Raw genomic sequence first — 17419 nt, forward strand, 5'->3', positions numbered from 1 at the left:
TTGTACTCACATAGCAGCACGCTCAAGAATTGGGAAATGATCCAGTTGGTAACTAACTCAAGAAATAAATAACTAAAAGAAGTTTAATGTTTTATAGTTTGTACGACAAGGATAAGTCTATGCTCTAGAATTTGAGTTCTCATGGACCGTTGGGACACTCTAGTTGTCCGCCTTCCCGCTGAAGGTTCACTCTGGTCCAGCTTTAGAATAGAACTCCAGACACGACTATCCAACTCGTGGGAATACGCTGGTTTCTGTTTCGAATAGGACAGCTCTACTCTTGTTCACTATGATGGAAATTGCGAATAGCAATTTCCCACTCGTTTTTATCTGACTACTTTCCCGCAATTGTTCTAAAATTGTTCTGATTTCTTTTTCTGATTTTCAGTTATCGCGAGAAAATCGTGCATGACATGTTCCATTCGAAATTTTGAAAAATTAAATTTCACTTCAAAATCAAGTATTTTCTGCTCTTCTCAAGGTCAAACTTCCAAATATGACCGACTGGCACACCTGATGATGCACAGAATGTGCGAAAACGTTTGAATTAACATTTTAAATTTCTTATAATACTGCTAATCTGCAAAAACTGCGAGTTTTCCCAGATTACGGTCACATTAAAGTTTCGAAGTGGCAATGTATTTTGGGGTTACATGTCAGTATTTAGACAGCCGCATATTCATACTGGTCAGTATTTAGACAAATACTGTTTCAACCAATCAGAATCGAGACAAAGAAGAAATTAGTAAATAATTATTATTTATTTTGGATTATTTATGTTTTTTCTCGATTCTGATTGGTTCATACAGTATTTGTCTAAATACTGACCAGTATGAATACGCGGCTGTCTAAATACTGGCTGCACTCCGTATTTTGGCGCCATTCTGGTCGAATGTCACACATTATCTTAGGATGTTTTTTTGGGGTGCCGGACATCAAGCCGACGGGACTTCAAGCCGAATCGTAAAATAAGGGACTTCAAGCCGAATAGTTCCTTATAAAGTCGTTAAATATGATTAATTTGAAAACTTTTTTGAAGACTTTCTGAATTTCATGATCTTTGCTTCACTAGTTATTGGCGTTTTCATAAAAATTTAAGCCTCCAAATGAGGTTTCGGAAAGTTGAAAAGTAAAACATGGTTGAAGACATTTTTCATGTGTATAATTTATGCATTTCAAAAACCGGCTGATGTTATTAACGGATGACGATCAGAAGTGGTGCATTGTCATGAACAACGCTTATATGGACTAAACATTACTAAATTTTTGAAAAGCAACGTTTTAGAGATGATAAAATAGTGTTTTGAGGTGCTGGTAAAGTTTTAATTTCGGCTTGAAGTCCCTTCGGCTTGAAGTCCTGTCGGCCTGTTGTCCTAGACCCGTTTTTTTGAACGATGATCATTTTATATAATTTCAATAATTTTAAACCTGGTGATGAACCAATGTGCGAAAACGTTCCTAATTTAAATTTTTGATTTCTTGTTCAGAGGTTAAAAGTACTTTTAATCTAATTGAACAGTTTTTTAACATGTTGGTTTAGAGTTAAAATTTATGTAAAATATTGAACATAGCTTTTCTGCTCTGATGTTTTATCGTCATTCGGTTAAATTCGGTCATCGTCATTTATTGTAAAAAAACCTGGCGATGCACATAGTTGCGAAAACATTCGATGTTTACTTTTGATTAATTTTTCGTTCGACTGATACAGTCTATAAAAGCCCTGTAATAGGGCTCGACAAACAGGCGCAAACATATCACATCTATTTAGTAAGATTATAACAAATAGGCAATGTTTTGGCCTCTGTGTTTTTTTTGCTGAAGCATATGCTTTATAAGATTTCAGGTTATGGCTAGTGGTGACTTTTCGTGTGATTATGCTGCAAGAGGAACTTCATCTTGTTCGAAGTGCAAAGTAAAATTGCCCAAAGGATCATTACGATTAGCAAAATTAGCGCCGAGTCCATATACAGAAGGCGAGACAATGAAGTCATACTTCCATGCCTCTTGCCTATTTGATTCTTTCCAAAGAGCAAGAGCTACTACAAAAGTAATCGAGTGCTCTTCAGACATTCAGGGTTTTTCGGAGTTGGAGGACGAAGAAAAAGATTCCTTAAAGTAAGTTTTTCGTCTATAAATTGTGTACCATAATATCTTACCGAAGCTTGAGCTGTGCAAACTACATGATTTCGATTTAGGAAGTTGATCGATGATTTATGCGAATTCAGGAATCAAAAGGTTCCAACGGGAAAATCATCGAAGGAAAAATCTCAGAAACAAGCGAAAACAAACAATGCAACAAATGATTTACCCAAAAATTCGGCCGAGCCGAGTTGTAGTGCATGTTCTCCGCAACTGGATTTGAACGGAATGTCAGCAAATATTTCATTTCTTGCTTTTTGCAAATTAACAGAAAAAATTGCGAATGAGCCTGCTTACACCGGTAAAACAGCAATCATCAAGAGTTTTTTGAATTACAATGAAGACGTATCAAATGTTGAACTCACTCTTCTACTTAAACTCCTTTTACCAGGTCAGTTGACAATCAGTTTGTTGATGTTAGTAGACCAACAGTTTTTCAAAAGGGCAGGATCGATTTGAGGAGTGAACAAACTTTGACCTGTTTAGAGTATGTTTCTCAAAACTTCTTTATAAAATTAAAATTTCTTCTTTGCCCGTGTGTGCAAAGTAATGTTTGAAGATGCATGGAATTTCTAAGTGTTATTAAGAGTCGATGAACGTAGTTCAGACTCTTAGATAGGTTGCCAAGAATTTTTTCGTTTTTTTTCTGGAAGAGTCTTAAAGTTTGTTCAGGCTCAATTTACTTTTCGCGGTCTGATTTCTTTATAATTCAGTTCATTTCCTTTGTTAAAAGGAAGACAAACTCCACCATCGAACTGCAAAAATATAAAGGTCCCAAAAACGTGATCGACTTCTAATTTGGAAAGTGGAATTTAATTTTTAGATAACCCAGCGCACTAAAAAATTTACTTGTTGATCCAGTTTTCTCAAATTCGGTTAATTTTTATCAAAGTGCCAGTCATGATTGTTCTAGAAACTCATAAAGCTTTAAAGGCCTCTAATTTTAAAACGTGTAAGTATTTTTTATATTTACTTGCGTTCATAGACTCTTATCCAACTGAGTTTTGATTTTTTGCTTGTCTTTTCAGGAAAATTATTGAAATATGTTCATGCTCAAATTTAATTTTTTGCGGTATGACTTTTGATCCTATCCACTTGCGATTAGCAAGCGTTATCAAATCGGAATATTGATTTTTTTCGGGTTATTAACTAGTTAAACAAATGGACCTATTATGCGGGCGTTTTATGGGCGTTAAACAAATGGACCGCTATTATGGACCTTATGCGGGCGTTTTATGCAGTTTTGTATCATATGCTTTTTTCAAACCAATCGGGCTGAGTTTCAGCTTATTGACTGTCGGGTTTATTTCTGTGTGCTTATTTTCCGATTTTTTTTCCTTAAAATGTTCGGTAGTACTTTTGAGATCGATAACACTCTGTCACCAATATTTGAATGCCCAAAGTCAAACGGTCTAGGACCTCTTTGAAATTTTTAAATAACTTCAAACGTGAAAATACTTTTTGAAAAAAATATTTTCCCACTATTCAATTGTAACATCGCTCGAAGTTATGTTTGCGAATAAATAGCGTCGTGGTGCTCTCATTCTGTAGTTGTTGTATCTCAAATGCGAAGCTCAGCTTTGCTTCTGTGGTTCAAGTACAGTTCATTTTTTTAAATAAAGGCAAACTTCATTATCGAACAACAAAAAAAGGTAATGGTCACGATAAACGTGAATGATTTTTATTTTAAAAAATGGATTTTATTTTCAGATTTCCCAGCGAAATAAAAATTACCTATTGATCCAGTTTTCTCTAAATGGGATAACTTTACGATTTTTTCTTAATCTTTTACACTTTTCCATTCGTTTTTTATTAGTTTGGATGTTTTGTAACGAAAATAAAATTGAAGATATTCAGAGCCAGTCTATACAATATATACAATACATCAATTTTGACTTCCTAATTCAAGAAGCCGGTAAAAATGAAAGTTTTTTGCTGAAAGGTAATATTGTTTTTAATGTTTTTAGATCATTGGTATAAACTTTCATTACAGCTTTTAATTGACTGCCTGGTATCGTGTGTTGCGAGCATCACAGCTTTACTGCAGTTTATAGAGCTCTCATACATTTGAAAACTGAAAAAAAATCAATCTTTCCTTTCATTGTTCTCACCTGCGATGACTTTCTCAGATGGTCCTCTTTTTGGAAATAGATTGTTTCATTCAATCATGCTGCCTTGAAATTTTTCCAGAACCTATTTTCTTGGATGCCATTCGATTTTAGTTTTTTGTTATCTGGCATTTTTTTTATTGCCAGTGATGACCGCTCTGATACGCTATGTGCCTCTTCGCTTATGTCAAGTTTGCAATATATACTTCAGTTATGTTTCGAAAGTTTATGCTTCTCATTTCGGTTGTTGTTTAGGAGTTATAAAGAGGGTCTATAACATACACAACAAACAGCTACTGAAAGTGTTTGCCCTGGTTTTGAACTGCGACCAGGATCAAATGTCAGACCATCTGGACCAATCGGGAGATATTTCACTCACTATTGAGCACTTCTTTCTCAACGCTAAATCGGACATCGAACCAATTGCGGAAATTTCAGCAAGTCTAACTATTGTGGATATAGATAAGTTTTTGGGTTAGCTTGTTTTAAATATCTATCAGGCTACGAAATCGAGTTATTCTGATGATCTATCCCTTATTCTATTATTTTCAAAGTTGCGAGAATCTTTGCTTTCCCATGATTAGTTATTAAGTTGAAATTTTTAAGTTCTTGATCGCGCAAAATTAAGAAATCGAAGCATCAGCTTAAATAGATCTTACATCGGAAATATTTTGATGAAGTTTAGAAAAATTATCCAACGTGACCACCGAACGAGACCAGGAGCGTTTCTTCTCTCAAATGGCTCCAAAGTGCTCAGCTAAGGAGTTGAAAGTACTCATTAGACTCGTGAAACATGATCTGAGAATGAACGCGGGTGCGAAGCCAGTGCTGGACGCCATAGATGCACGTGCATACGAGGCCTTTCAGACATCGAGGGATTTGAAGGACGTAGTGACTCGAGTTATGCAACGGAAGGACAGTCCCAAAATGACAAAACAATTAAGGTGGGTGGTAAGTTAAGTCAAAACCATGTCTATACGAGAGAAAGGACTAACATAAGAGCTGTTGTGCATCTAGTTAATAACTGGATGCATTTTGGGTTCTTTTTCTGGACTGACTAATGTTGGCTCATCCTCGAACAATAAGCACGGATCATGACGAGTTTCAAACCAGTAACCTTTGGCTTGAGAGGCGAGGAAGTAACGACTTCAACGCTGCTTGCTCCCCTTAATTGCCAGAAGTAGAAAAATGCCAGAATCTTGTTCCGGCGATTTCGTCGTAAGAAATTGGAAGCTCGAGAACTGAGTTCCATTCCCGCTCATAATATTAGGTTCCTTTATTTTCTTGTCTTTGAAAGCGCCCGCGGACTAAATCCCCCAGGATAAAATCCCACTGGATATAATCCCCCAGGACTCAATCCCCCATAGGACCAAATCCCCCTAGGACAAAATCCACCATATTTTATTCAGTATAATGGAAATCAAACTGTACACATTATATAATTTCATGTTTCTATTGATTCCATTTTGAACTGACTTCCATTTATACAAGCATCGCCTCATGTTCAATCATGATGGACTTTGAAATGGCTTGCATCAATTCTGTGGGTGACAACTTTCCAGACACAGAAATCAAAGGTTGTTTCTTTCACTTCTCGCAAGCCATTTGCAGAAAGATACTTGAATTTGGTTATGCTGTTCATCAACCTAGCTATACGTCTTTTAGCTGCTCTTGCGTTTGCCCCACCCTTAAATGAAGAAGCCTGGTATAAACAAATACTAGTAACTTGCCACATTCCTGACGACACAAACTGGACGAGACGGAAATCGCGATTCGACATGGATATGTGGAACGTTTACTTCAGGACCATTGACGACCTCCCCTGAACAAACAATGCCCTTGGATTTCACCGTGGACTCGAATCCATACTCCAAATGTCAAATCCTGACATATGGAAGTTCATTGAGGCAATTCAGAGGCAGCAATCACTGCAATCTTTCAGTTTTGCTCAAATGCAGCTCGGCAAGAAAGTTCATACAAGGAAAGAGAATAATTTTGGGAGGATAAAGAGAATTGTATGCTCTGCCGCTAACTACAAAGAGTTGGATTATCTTAAAGCCATAGCTGTTAACTTGTACTTTTAGTTTTTAGTCATTAATCTATCTACTTCAAGTTTTACTGTCGCTGTTTTGTTGAATTCGAATGTGGGGGATTTTAAGCTAGAAACTGGGGGATGTTGTCCTAGTGGGATTTGGTCCTACGGGGGATTTAGTCCTGGGGGATTATATCCGGTGGGATTTTATCCTGCGGGATTTAGTCCTAGACCCTGGTAATTGTAGTATCATAGTAGTGTATGTTCCAACAGTAGTTAATTGGTGTGTAGTATAAAAGTGTCCCTGATGACGCCTGTGCTTCCGATGTTGGCAGAAGCGTGCAAGAGTGTGGCATTTGCACTGGAAAGGTGTCCCAATGGAATGTACTCGGAGATCAAATACGACGGGGAACGAGTACAGGTACATTAGATACTAATAAAGCAAGATAAGAGTTCGCACAATAGAATATCATACAAATAAAGACATGGGAGCAGAATTCAACGAAGCGAATATGCAAGTTAGGCATTATCAGGTTTATGCTTCTAAGCTTGATGCAAAATTTTTGAAAATTTAACCAAAAAAATTTGATGAGTTCGATGTGTTCACTGTAAACATTTATTAAAAGTAAATGACAATAATTGGACTCAAAATGAGAGAAATTTAAGATGGTAGTTCGATACTTGGTGCTCGAGTAGATAAGTTGTCAATTGGAAGTGGACGTTGTAGGTGCACAAGAAGGGATCCACTTACCAGTACTTCTCGAGGAGTCTGAAGCCTGTAGTAGCACACAAAGTGGCCCATATCAAAGGTAGAGAACTTAGATTCCAACAAAATAACTCAGTTGCAGTGGAGATAATGCAATAATTGAACTGATATTGGACAACTGAGTCGGAGAACTGTTCAAGAGTCGATGAAAGTAGTTCCGACTCTTATATAGGTGGCAATGGTTTTTTGATTTTTTCAGGAAAAGTCTTAATTTGTTCAGGCTCTAAAATACTGTTTTGACTTTTGATTTCTTCTTTGAGTCAGTATTGTTTTTCTGTTTACTGGTGTTCATTGACTCGTTCCAACTGTTTGTTAACTATGCTTCACTTAACTTATTTTCCAAGTTGAACAATCCTGTATCCAGATTATTTAAGGTCTGTTTCGATTATTAAGAATGAAAAATACCTTTGCAATCTGTTTTACTCCAAGTTTCTGCTTTTCAGAATTCTTACCTCAAGCGTGTCCTGCTGGCAATGACATGATTCTGGACTGCGAAGTTCTTCTAGTGGACACAAACACTGGACAACCTCTTCCCTTTGGCACTCTTGGAGTCCATAAGAAGACTGCATTTGCCAATGCCTCAGTCTGTCTCTTCATTTTCGACTGTCTTCTATTCAACGAGGAGACTTTAGTGGAGCAGCCATTGGCATACAGGAAAAAAATACTCTACGGTAATTTGCAGATTTCTCACCCTTTACATCGACAATCGTTCATTTTTGCTACGCGCATATTGCGTAAAATGTTTATCCTTGCTTTGATGTTTAAGTTGAGAATAACAATATCAGACATCCTTTTTTTCCACTGCTTGAAAACCAATTTGTATATTTTTGAGCTTAGTATTTTTGAATCTAAATTGAGGCTAAAACGGCTTCATTATTGAGCTTTTTCACAACAAAGTTTTTTGGGATCATAAAATCGAGCACAAACTAATATCTTATGTCCAACTGTCGGGTCGGAATTAATATGTAAATGTTTGCGTCTCTTTTCAGATAACATCACGGAGGTTCCTAACAAAATAATGCTCAGTGAACACACGGTTAGTTAAACACCATGTCAATTATTAATTTACCAAATCTTTTGGTTGGATCACAACGTGCTATCTTATCTTCTTTTCAGATAATCAAAGATGGCTCGAAGTTGAACACAATGATAATGGAGACCATCAAAGCAGGATTAGAAGGACTGGTTCTGAAGGACACTCAGAGTGTCTATGAGCCGGGGAAGAGACACTGGCTGAAGGTGAAGAAGGACTACCTGCAGGATGGGGCCATGGCCGACACTGCTGACTTGGTCTGTCTGGGTGCTTACTATGGCACAGGCAATAAGGTGGGCTGAATTACAAAACTAATACCATTTATCCAAGATGGAAGGACCAACATACGGAAGGACAGTTTTTCAGTTTTTTTTATACGGAGACTCGCTGTTTTGTCCCGGTTAAATGATGCATACGACAAGTTTGGACCATGGTGGGTCTCAAATTTTTGATCTTATAATAGAGGAGGATTTTTATCAATAGGGCTATCGATTCTCAGAAGTTTTTCGCGGAAATTAAATCAAACGAATAGGACGGAAATTTGATAGGATTCTTGAAAGTTTTTAGTTAGCATACCTTGTTTATTGGCATAATTGAGCACCAGATAACAAAAAATTTAAACGTGAGTAGCCTAAAAATGCCTGTTTTTGATTGGTTCTCGTCGGTCGAAGCAGTTTTTTGATTAAAGTTGGTTTAGGGTGGCTTGATGTCTTCATTTCTCATGGGTGTCTACGACGAAGCATCGAGATCTTGGCTGACGGTTACAAAAGTCTCAAATGGATTCACAGACGCACAGCTGAGCAAAGTCAACAAAGATCTCAAAATGACTAAGATATCCAAGGATCCGAACCAAGTGCCACGCATGTTCAAAATCAAGAAGCAGCTGGTCCCTGATTTCGTGATTAGTGATATAAAAGACGCACCTGTTTGGGAGATCACAGGAGCTGAGTTCACGCAAGCGGAAGGACATACGGCCGATGGGATTTCGATCCGGTTTCCGAGAGTAACGAAAGTGAGAGACGATAAGTCTTGGAGGGAGGCAACTGATTTCATTCGACTCAAAGTTCTAGGTGGGTAAAAAAAGTGGTAACATTTTAAAACAGCCGAAGTAAATGACACGTTGATTCTTTTTGGCTTTACGGGGGATAAATCATAGGTCGATTGGCACCACGGAAACGGTTGGCACCATTAAAAACTAAATTAAACCTATGATAAGTTATATTTCAATTTTAGTCGCCAAGTCGAAGGAAAACTCGGACATCGAATCTATCATGTCCAAAAACTCGACGGATTCACCAACTTTATCTTCAAGCACAAGAAGTAAAAACAACCAACCAAGTTCAAGCAAAACGTCTCCGCCGTTAAGCCCACGTAAACGAGAAGGTCAACAAACTCCAATCACATCGTCGTTTTCTAAAAAGCCGAAGAGAGTAGAACAAAGTGCCTCATTAAAGAGCCATTCAACTAAACTGAAAAACATATTCACCGATTATAAATTATTTGTGGGCGACTCAGTTGCGAGTAAAGAGAAGCTAGAGCGTTACTTCATTGCGTATGATGGCGAAACAGTAGAAAGTTATGAAGTTGATCGTAATAAAATTGTGATATGCTCTGACGAAGAATGGAAATGCATGTCGAGTGGAGTCCGAGTGTCGCAGGAGTGGGTTTTCGACAGTGTGAAAGCAGGAGAAGTACAAGATACGAAAATATATTAAGTTTGAAAAATATTCTATTTGTGTACATTTGAAAAATATTCTATTTTGTGTACAACATAAATTAGTGCAGCGAAATATTTTCATCGAGAAAGATTATCAACTGAATCGTCTCAAAAGCCCTTAGTACACTTTTTTAATGATTTGTTTTCCTCCTTTTTTACAAGTTTTGTTTACCCTTGCGATAAGCAAGGGTATTGCAATCGGGTACGAGACTTTTCCCGTAAAAGACTTTTTCACAGGATATCCAATTTCAAGATCTCATTTTTTCAGCACATTGAACTTTTAACACCTCTAGTTACTCTGTCTAGAGTTATTGCGTTACTGTATCTACTGGCACTTACACAAGCACAGCTTGTGTTATAGTATGAGCTCGCACTTTTTTCCAACCCAAGTCGCAAATATTGTTGCGACGCAAATATTGTTGCGACGAAATGTGTTCATTTTGCTCTATAACCAGCTATTAAGTACAGCCAATGCTACGGATATTAACACAGACTATTATATTACAAATAGCACTTTACCTTCAAGGTATCATGTATCTGTTGCGTAGAAGTAGGGAAGGAGACACACGACAAAATAAGAGGGTTCGAGCCTAGGCAGGGTCGGATGTTTTTAATGAAATTTTTGGTATACTAGCCGAAATGCATCTGCTCTATAAATTGAGGCATGTTAGTTGTTAATTTTTTTTTCAAATTGACTGATACTAAAAAATGCATCATAATTGGCTTGCGTCATTTAGCAATTATGTAGACTCATAATTGGCGTGCGTCACTTAAGAAATTTTGTAGACTCTAAGTTTTACTCATTCAGTCTTCCCCAGCAGCGTTATCGGTCATATTTTTGCTTGTGTATGCGAAGTGCAACTTCGCCTCTCTGTAAATATTTCAAATGTAAAAATGTATTTTCCGCCGGGTGATTTTTAAAAAATTCTATTCAAATAAATGTTATGTTCATTTCGAAGAATGTAACACGAGCGAACGTTTTTCTATGCACGCTTTTTCGAAGGCATTTCTAATACACGCTAAAACTTTCAGTTCGAAAAGAAAAAACTTTTGAAGCGATTGTTTTTTTAATTCATTTTTGAAGGGATGATTTTTCGAAGGCTTGGTTTCTGATTTTTTTTTGTTGTTTCAATAGTGTGTGCAGTTAGCTGAACAAAACTTAGAATCAAAATTTGATTTTGAGCAATTTCATTTCAAGTCCATTCAAGGTGATTGGAAAGCGTATTGGTCAAAATTTTTCTAATTAGTCTCAATTTTTCTCAGAAAGATTCCGAAAAAGTTTATTTTCTAATTTTGACTCGATTGTTCTGTCTACTAAGGTAATTGGCGGGTGTTGAATGATATTTAAGATAGAGTTTTTCTAGTTGAAATGTTTTGAAAGCTATGAATTTCTTGTTTTTTTTTCACTAACGGACGTCTTTATTATTATTTGTGATCTTTTTTAACTGTGTCGGAGCTATCTTATCGTTGCGTATTAGCCTTACATCTGAAAAGATTGGTGTAGTTGGGATAATTTCATAGGTTTTTAAAGTTTTATATATTTTTTTCTATTCTACAAGTTTTTTGGAATTTCAATAATTATTTTTTTTTGTTTATTTTTTTGATATTTGGTTTAGGCAAGCGATCGAATGTGCATACTGAGACATCCGGATGTTCTTAATGGACATGCAGTTTTTTTGTTTCAATACTTCAGAAGTTTCTTGGTGAATTTTTGGACCGAAACCTCACTTTTTTTTCGCATTCTTCCATCTGATAGTTGTCATAAAGAAATGAATGGAATTTGTGTAACCTGAATCCTCTGTTTTTGGTAATTGAGTTTTATAAGAATTGCAAAAATTTTTATCCGACGATTTCTTCAACATAACTCATTTACTTTTTCTTTTTTGTAAGAGCCAGATTATCTTTCGAACTTTGACATGTAGTTATGTATCGCAAGTGGTTGGAAGCTCTTCTTCGCCTCTGTGTTTAATTTTGAGATCAAATAGTAAGGTTTGAGATTTTTCAGATATGGCTTTGTCACCATTCTGCTTGCGCAGTTTGCGGTTTCCTAGAGCGTGCAAAATGTGCATCCAAACTCGTAAAATCAGTCTGGGTGCGCCACTGATGCGAGCACAAAGCCCTCAGCCAGAACAGTCTTCACTAGATTCACAATCGGATGCTTGGTTCGGCTACGAGAGTGTCCAGAATAGCGAAGAGAAGCAGAGACGTGTGAACGAAGTGTTTTCCTCGGTGGCGAAGAAGTATGACGTCATGAATGACGTAATGTCTCTAGGAGTGCACAGGTACTGGAAGGATGAGTTTGTGAGACAGTGCAATGTACAATCAGGCATGAAAGTGTTAGACATGGCAGGTCAGTTTTAAAGTCAATGGAGGGTAAGGAGATAATATAAGAGTTCGCGAGATTTCTCATTTCTACATCTGATTTAGAATTCATGATGAGCCATATCGCTTAAGTGTTGGACGCTTTTGACGAGCAGGAACAACGATCATCGTTTTTTTTTTCGAACAAATGATTGCTAGAAGAATGCAGTTCCAAAAATTAATTGAATAATTTTTTTCTCTTTTAAGCTTCATACTAAATTATAAATTTTTCAACTTCAAAGTTGGTTTAGAAAAATCTTATGGTGATCAATGATCAAGATAGCAAAATTTTATCCGCTCGTTTGCGGCATTAGGAAGGATATTAATTGGTCATGGAATTGATTTTATGAGGCTAGTTTAAATTATTTAGAGCGAGTCAATAGGTAATTGGACGCTGCATGCTTGGATCAAGAGCTTTTGTTCCTTTCAGGTGGTACTGGTGACATTGCTTTCAGAATAAGCAAGCAATTTCCTGGTGCAGAAGTGACAGTCGGCGACATCAGTGAAAATATGCTCAAGTTTGGCAGAAAAAGAGCCAAAAAGGAAATTAAAAACGACGAAAACAGCAAACAAATCACGTGGACCGTTGCCGATGGGCAAAATCTACCTTTTGAGGACAATCAGTTTGACCTCTACACAGTCTCTTTTGGGATCCGGAATTATGGCGACCTTAATAAGGGTGTTCAAGAAGCGTACAGAGTTTTGAAACCTGGTGGGAGGTTCATGTGTCTTGAGTTTTCAGACGTTGAGAACCAACTTTTGAAGAGTGTGTATGACAGATACTCGATGGATTTCATCCCTGTGTTCGGAGCAGTTGTTGCGGGTGATTGGGACTCATACAAGTATTTAGTGGAGAGTATTCGGAAGTTCCCAAATAAGACTGAATTTAGAGATATGATCAGTAATGTGGGATTCAAAGGTGCTACTTATAACTCGTTTCTCTCCGGAGTCGCTGCAATACATTCTGGTTTTAAATTGTAAATATAATTTTGCTTAAGTTTGATTATGAGGAAAGTTTATCGATTTCAGTTTTATTAAATCCTTGCTGAGGATGTGTACAGTTTATTGCGTATGCTTAATTTTTCTAGTGTTGATATAAGATACATTAAAATCATCGTGTATCTCTTCAACGTGCCATTTTTCTGTAATTGACCTAATTTCCGTAGTCATCGGAATAAATTAGTCATTGACAAAGAAAGGGCAAATTTATTAGGAGGAAATGCTAACTGCGAGGAAACTTGATATGATTGAAAACAAACAGCTTGTCTTCAGATAGATTAGATGGAGTCGCCTGTGATTTTGAACTCCAGAATAGCTGCAGTGGACACGTTCACAAATGACAAACTATCTTTATCTTCTATCACTCCATTCAGAGTTGCCTTAATTGACATTTTGTATCAGTACTTACAGACCCAGAAATCAGTCGATGTTCCTTATCTGGGTCTGAAATGGGAGCAGCGTGTCACTTTGTGCCTGAAGTTTCTTCATTGGATCATAGGTCCCGATATCACATATGACCAGTTAAAATTGGAGTTGAATGAAATCAAAGATGAATTTGGAACTTACATTTTTATGGGAATTGGAGAGCGCTATAATGACTCTGAGTGCTTAGTCAATCTTTTCAAAAATGTCGACAAAATGTTAAGTGGTGAGAAATCAAGCAGGAGTTCAAATATTGATGGTCAAAGTCCAGTTGGTCTTTTCTTGCGACGACACTCGTTGATGTTCAAAAACTTGACTTTCATGCAGGTTTCGAAACTGTGGAAGTGTTTTGAGAAATACTCGACACAAGATACTGAAGTACAAATCAAAGTTGAGGATTCTTTTGATGACATTCTGGTCAACAATGCGGTCGATATTTCCAATTTGAGCATCCAAGATCGAACTAATAAGAATGATGTTAAAGATGAAATGGAATTAGGGCCAAGTAATTTCAATAGCAAGTTCCTATTCTCAAAAAAACAATCCGAGTTTTTCATATCGAAACAGATTTCGCTGTTGCTTCAAAAAGACAATTCAGCAATGCAATCGAAAGACCTTCAGAAAGTTATAAATCACTTGTTAACTAATAATTCACAGCAAAGTGAAGTTTTGTACCTGCAGTATCTTAACTCTTTACGTGCAAGAGACTATACTGTATGTTTGAACTCTCTGATTCAATATTTTGACTCGAAATCAAATGCAATCGGCCAGAATGTTAATAATTTCGCCACTCAATCAAACGACGAAATAGCGAAAAGTTTTCGATTTGCAGCTTTGAATTTGGCGATTTTTCACGTTGAATTGGGTCATTGGGAGATAGGCGAAGCGGCGATTAAAGAAGCGGTCCGAATGGCACTAGAGGCCAATGACATGGTATGTCTGCAACATTCTCTAATGTGGATGGAAATTATAAAAGACGAACTGTCTGAGAAGTTAGAGTCGAATTCATTTTGCTCCTCGCTCAAAAATCACATTTCAAGTGTCTCGAGCGTGAGCGAAAACGCGGATATGACATTTCGATCTTGGGTTCAGAAAATGTTGCAGAATGGAGGAACGCCCATTAAGTTGATTAGGTATATAGATTCTAATGCAAGCGCCTACGTTGAATCTGTATTGGGCGAAAGTGCAACACCAGCTACCTGTAATACGAATACATGTAAGTTGTGAAATTATTTTAAAAAGACATAAGTTTAGAAACTGTTTTCAAAGATTTAAAACTGATGAACAGTTAGTAGTTATTTTGATAGTGTTTATTTTGCAACAGTAAGAGAAGAATTTGTAGCAATAATAATTACCATCAGGTGGTTTCCGTACACAGAAAATTAAAATTGAAATTTTTGAGAACAAAATTCTGGAACATGCTTTCGTTTCAGTGACAGGAACGTCCCTGGCAACCCAATATGTATTGCAGGCACGTGCATGGAAAACGTATGGATTCTCCTACATGGCTTCTCTGTATTTCCAATTGGCTCTTTTCAGCAGCCAATCATATTCGAGCTCAATCTCTGCGCCAATCAAATCGCAGCCCGAATCCGCATGTATCGCCATTACAGAAATGGCGGGAATCTTGAGAGATTTCGGATCATCGGCGAAATATAAAAAACTGATTGACTTTATTTCTAAAGAATGTGTGTATGACCTAAGCAGCTCAAAACACTGGAGAGCTGTCAGTGCTGAAGTTTCGTGCAAAGATGCCGTTTTGAGAAATGATTCGAAATTACTGAAAGTCAGCTCAGCTGAGCTCAAAATGTATGCACCTCGTTTATCTGATGTGTACTATGCGAAGTACAAGTATGCATTGAGAAATTCGACCCAATCAGTTAAGTTGCTGTCTAGCGTTTTGAGCTCGAACGCTTATGCCGATGTTAAAATTTTAGCTCATTGTTCCTTGGCCGATATTTATTTCGGCTGCAAAGAGTTCTCACGTGCAATAAATTTCCATCTTTTACCAGCTTTAGAAATGAGTAATTCTTTATTTCTGAGAAAAACTGCAGCTGAAATTGAGGCTAGAATCGCTGTTTGCCATTTCATGTTAGGTGATTCCGATTTGTGTTTGAAAACCATGGAAAAGTTAACGAAGTCTGTTTTAACTGAAAGTGATTTTTCGACCAGAATTCAAACGATGTGTTGGTTTTGTAAATGTTTAATGCGAGATTTCAACAGCAGAAAAGCAGGTTTAGACGGAAAAAAATTGAAATCAAATTTAGAGTTCATCGGAAGAATAATTCGTGCGATAGAATACGAGTTCGGATCTGAAAATAAGGCGGAGACTGTTTTTTTGAGGAAAGAGGTGATTACATTGAAGACATTTTTGTGTCAGCTCATGGGAAGAAAACAGGAAAGTTTTGACCTCGCGAAACAGTTCAATTCACTCCACGAAGAGTGTAAATCCGACTGGCCTAAATTTATTCTGTCCTGAAATATATATAATTTAAAAAAAAAACTAATTTGAAATAGATTGATTGACTTCTGAATTTTAAATTATTGTTATTCATGAATCAAAGATGTGAATTGGCAGTAAAAGCTGAAAATCCATGTTCACGTATGAATGAATACTGCAAATTTTTTTCGAAAAAGGCAATCATCAAATTCTTATCTGGAATGGGTCCCTTGATTAAACTTAGAAACATCAAACATCTGTCTTTGTAAAAAGACTTGGCTACCTAATAAACAACAAATTCATCTAATTAAGTATGGAACGGCAAAACTTTCAATGGAAAGACGATGTTAAAATATACTTTCGATCGATTTAAGCGTAAAAGTTATGGTAAAATATCTTTAGTTAAGAGCCTGGCATGAAACATTTTGTTGCTCGGAAGTTTAGTTTCGCCCTTAAGAAATTATCTAGGGTCTGATGGGGGATTCGAACCGTTAACCTCATGATTGATAAACAGAAACGCTATCCTCTTCGCTGCCGCTTACTGACTTGAGTTTTCAGATGAGTGTTTTGAGTACCCCTGTTGATGAGCATCAGTGGCTGGTGGTGCTACTCTACTCTGTCCTGCTGTGTATAAGTGTGATCACATGTGACAACGGCGGTGCAGAGCAGAAGATCACGGGCTGCTCTGGATTTGTGAAAACACCCGCTGCACTGTCTCAGTACAGACTCAAATACGACGCTATACAGGTAGGGGATTTAGTTTCACATAGTAAAAATCTGATTGGTGACTTCTTAGATAGCAAGTGTTAAAATAGCACAAATCAATTTTTGTTCAAGAATGGATTTTTTTCAGCATTGCATGCATGGCACTCTGTAGTACGTTATTCGCGCGGGGGGGGGGGGTTCGAAAATTACTTAGTTAGACATAGTTTTGAACAAAACGCATTTTTCATTGCAGGGGAGGCTGGTTCAAAACTATCAGGGGGTCCGGCAATTTTGATAATTGTTATGACAAAATTGAGCCAAAAAATTTCTTGAACATTGAATTTGTCTCTGGGTTGGCTTAAGTTTTTTCTACTGTTTTCCACGGAAAATCAGGTGCCACAAATTATTATCGAAAGAGTTGGAATGAGACATATTAAAGACCTTCAAATCGTTATTCGAACGACATTGGAAAAATTTCCAAAGGTTACCACAGTGATAAGAAAAATGGGTTTGTTGAAAAGAAAAAAGAAAAAAAATTGGAAAACTCCTGGCTAATATGAAGCTATGTTTCCAGCTACTCTCAAACCAGTCCAATAAGCAAATTATAAGCAAATTACAGCGCACTTTCAGGTTAACAGAAATCAGCAGTTGACACCGCTCTTTCATTCAAAAGTAAAGCTGTCGAAAGCAAATCAT

General features: G+C 37.0%; 5 protein-coding genes across 8 annotated transcripts in view; all 5 read left to right on the forward strand.

Moving 5' to 3' along the window:
• The window catches only part of LOC134843610 (exocyst complex component 3-like), a 401375-nt gene that overhangs the window by 319192 nt on the left and 64764 nt on the right, over window positions 1-17419 (forward strand). The window lies entirely within an intron of this gene.
• Window positions 1-17419, forward strand: part of LOC134843607 (BOS complex subunit NOMO1-like) — a 363708-nt gene that overhangs the window by 319190 nt on the left and 27099 nt on the right. For both annotated transcript variants that reach the window (XM_063859762.1, XM_063859763.1), the window contains exon 2: window positions 16575-16765. In XM_063859762.1, the coding sequence (XP_063715832.1) occupies window positions 16577-16765 (189 nt within the window). In that variant the 5' untranslated portion in view covers window positions 16575-16576. The remainder of the gene's footprint in view (window positions 1-16574; window positions 16766-17419) is intronic.
• Window positions 4620-9907, forward strand: LOC134843611 (DNA ligase 3-like). Of its 2 annotated transcripts, XM_063859770.1 has the most exons (9): window positions 4620-4721; window positions 4928-5191; window positions 6571-6700; window positions 7007-7088; window positions 7489-7716; window positions 8035-8081; window positions 8162-8371; window positions 8776-9148; window positions 9312-9907. In XM_063859770.1, exons 2-9 carry the CDS (start codon window positions 4986-4988, stop codon window positions 9791-9793), a joined length of 1758 nt encoding a protein of 585 aa, XP_063715840.1. In that variant the 5' UTR covers window positions 4620-4721; window positions 4928-4985; the 3' UTR covers window positions 9794-9907. The 2 variants fall into 2 exon arrangements, with proteins under 2 accessions (XP_063715840.1, XP_063715839.1); XM_063859769.1 differs by lacking the exon at window positions 4620-4721 and having other exon boundaries at window positions 4738-5191.
• Window positions 11796-13286, forward strand: LOC134844332 (ubiquinone/menaquinone biosynthesis C-methyltransferase UbiE-like). The gene is made up of 2 exons (XM_063860967.1): window positions 11796-12145; window positions 12587-13286. The coding sequence occupies exons 1-2, from the start codon at window positions 11803-11805 to the stop codon at window positions 13135-13137; spliced, it is 894 nt and encodes a 297-aa protein (XP_063717037.1). The 5' UTR covers window positions 11796-11802; the 3' UTR covers window positions 13138-13286.
• Window positions 13382-16168, forward strand: LOC134845110 (anaphase-promoting complex subunit 5-like). Its single transcript, XM_063861967.1, has 2 exons — window positions 13382-14794; window positions 15012-16168. Exons 1-2 carry the CDS (start codon window positions 13438-13440, stop codon window positions 16055-16057), a joined length of 2403 nt encoding a protein of 800 aa, XP_063718037.1. The 5' UTR covers window positions 13382-13437; the 3' UTR covers window positions 16058-16168.

Source organism: Symsagittifera roscoffensis, chromosome 4 (genome assembly GCF_963678635.1).
Source record: "Symsagittifera roscoffensis chromosome 4, txSymRosc1.1, whole genome shotgun sequence".
NCBI classification, from domain to species: Eukaryota; Metazoa; Xenacoelomorpha; order Acoela; family Convolutidae; genus Symsagittifera; species Symsagittifera roscoffensis.

Coding starts and splice junctions, on each gene's coding strand:
- LOC134845110 (XM_063861967.1), top strand. CDS start 13,438: ATGGAGTCGCCTGTGATTTTGAACTCCAGAATAGCTGCAGTGGACACG. Junction 14,795..15,011: donor TACCTGTAATACGAATACAT/GTAAGTTGTGAA, acceptor CTTTCGTTTCAG/TGACAGGAACGTCCCTGGCA.
- LOC134843611 (XM_063859770.1), top strand. CDS start 4,986: ATGGCTCCAAAGTGCTCAGCTAAGGAGTTGAAAGTACTCATTAGACTC. Junction 7,089..7,488: donor CAAAGTGGCCCATATCAAAG/GTAGAGAACTTA, acceptor TCTGCTTTTCAG/AATTCTTACCTCAAGCGTGT. Junction 7,717..8,034: donor CAGGAAAAAAATACTCTACG/GTAATTTGCAGA, acceptor GTCTCTTTTCAG/ATAACATCACGGAGGTTCCT.
- LOC134844332 (XM_063860967.1), top strand. CDS start 11,803: ATGGCTTTGTCACCATTCTGCTTGCGCAGTTTGCGGTTTCCTAGAGCG. Junction 12,146..12,586: donor GAAAGTGTTAGACATGGCAG/GTCAGTTTTAAA, acceptor TGTTCCTTTCAG/GTGGTACTGGTGACATTGCT.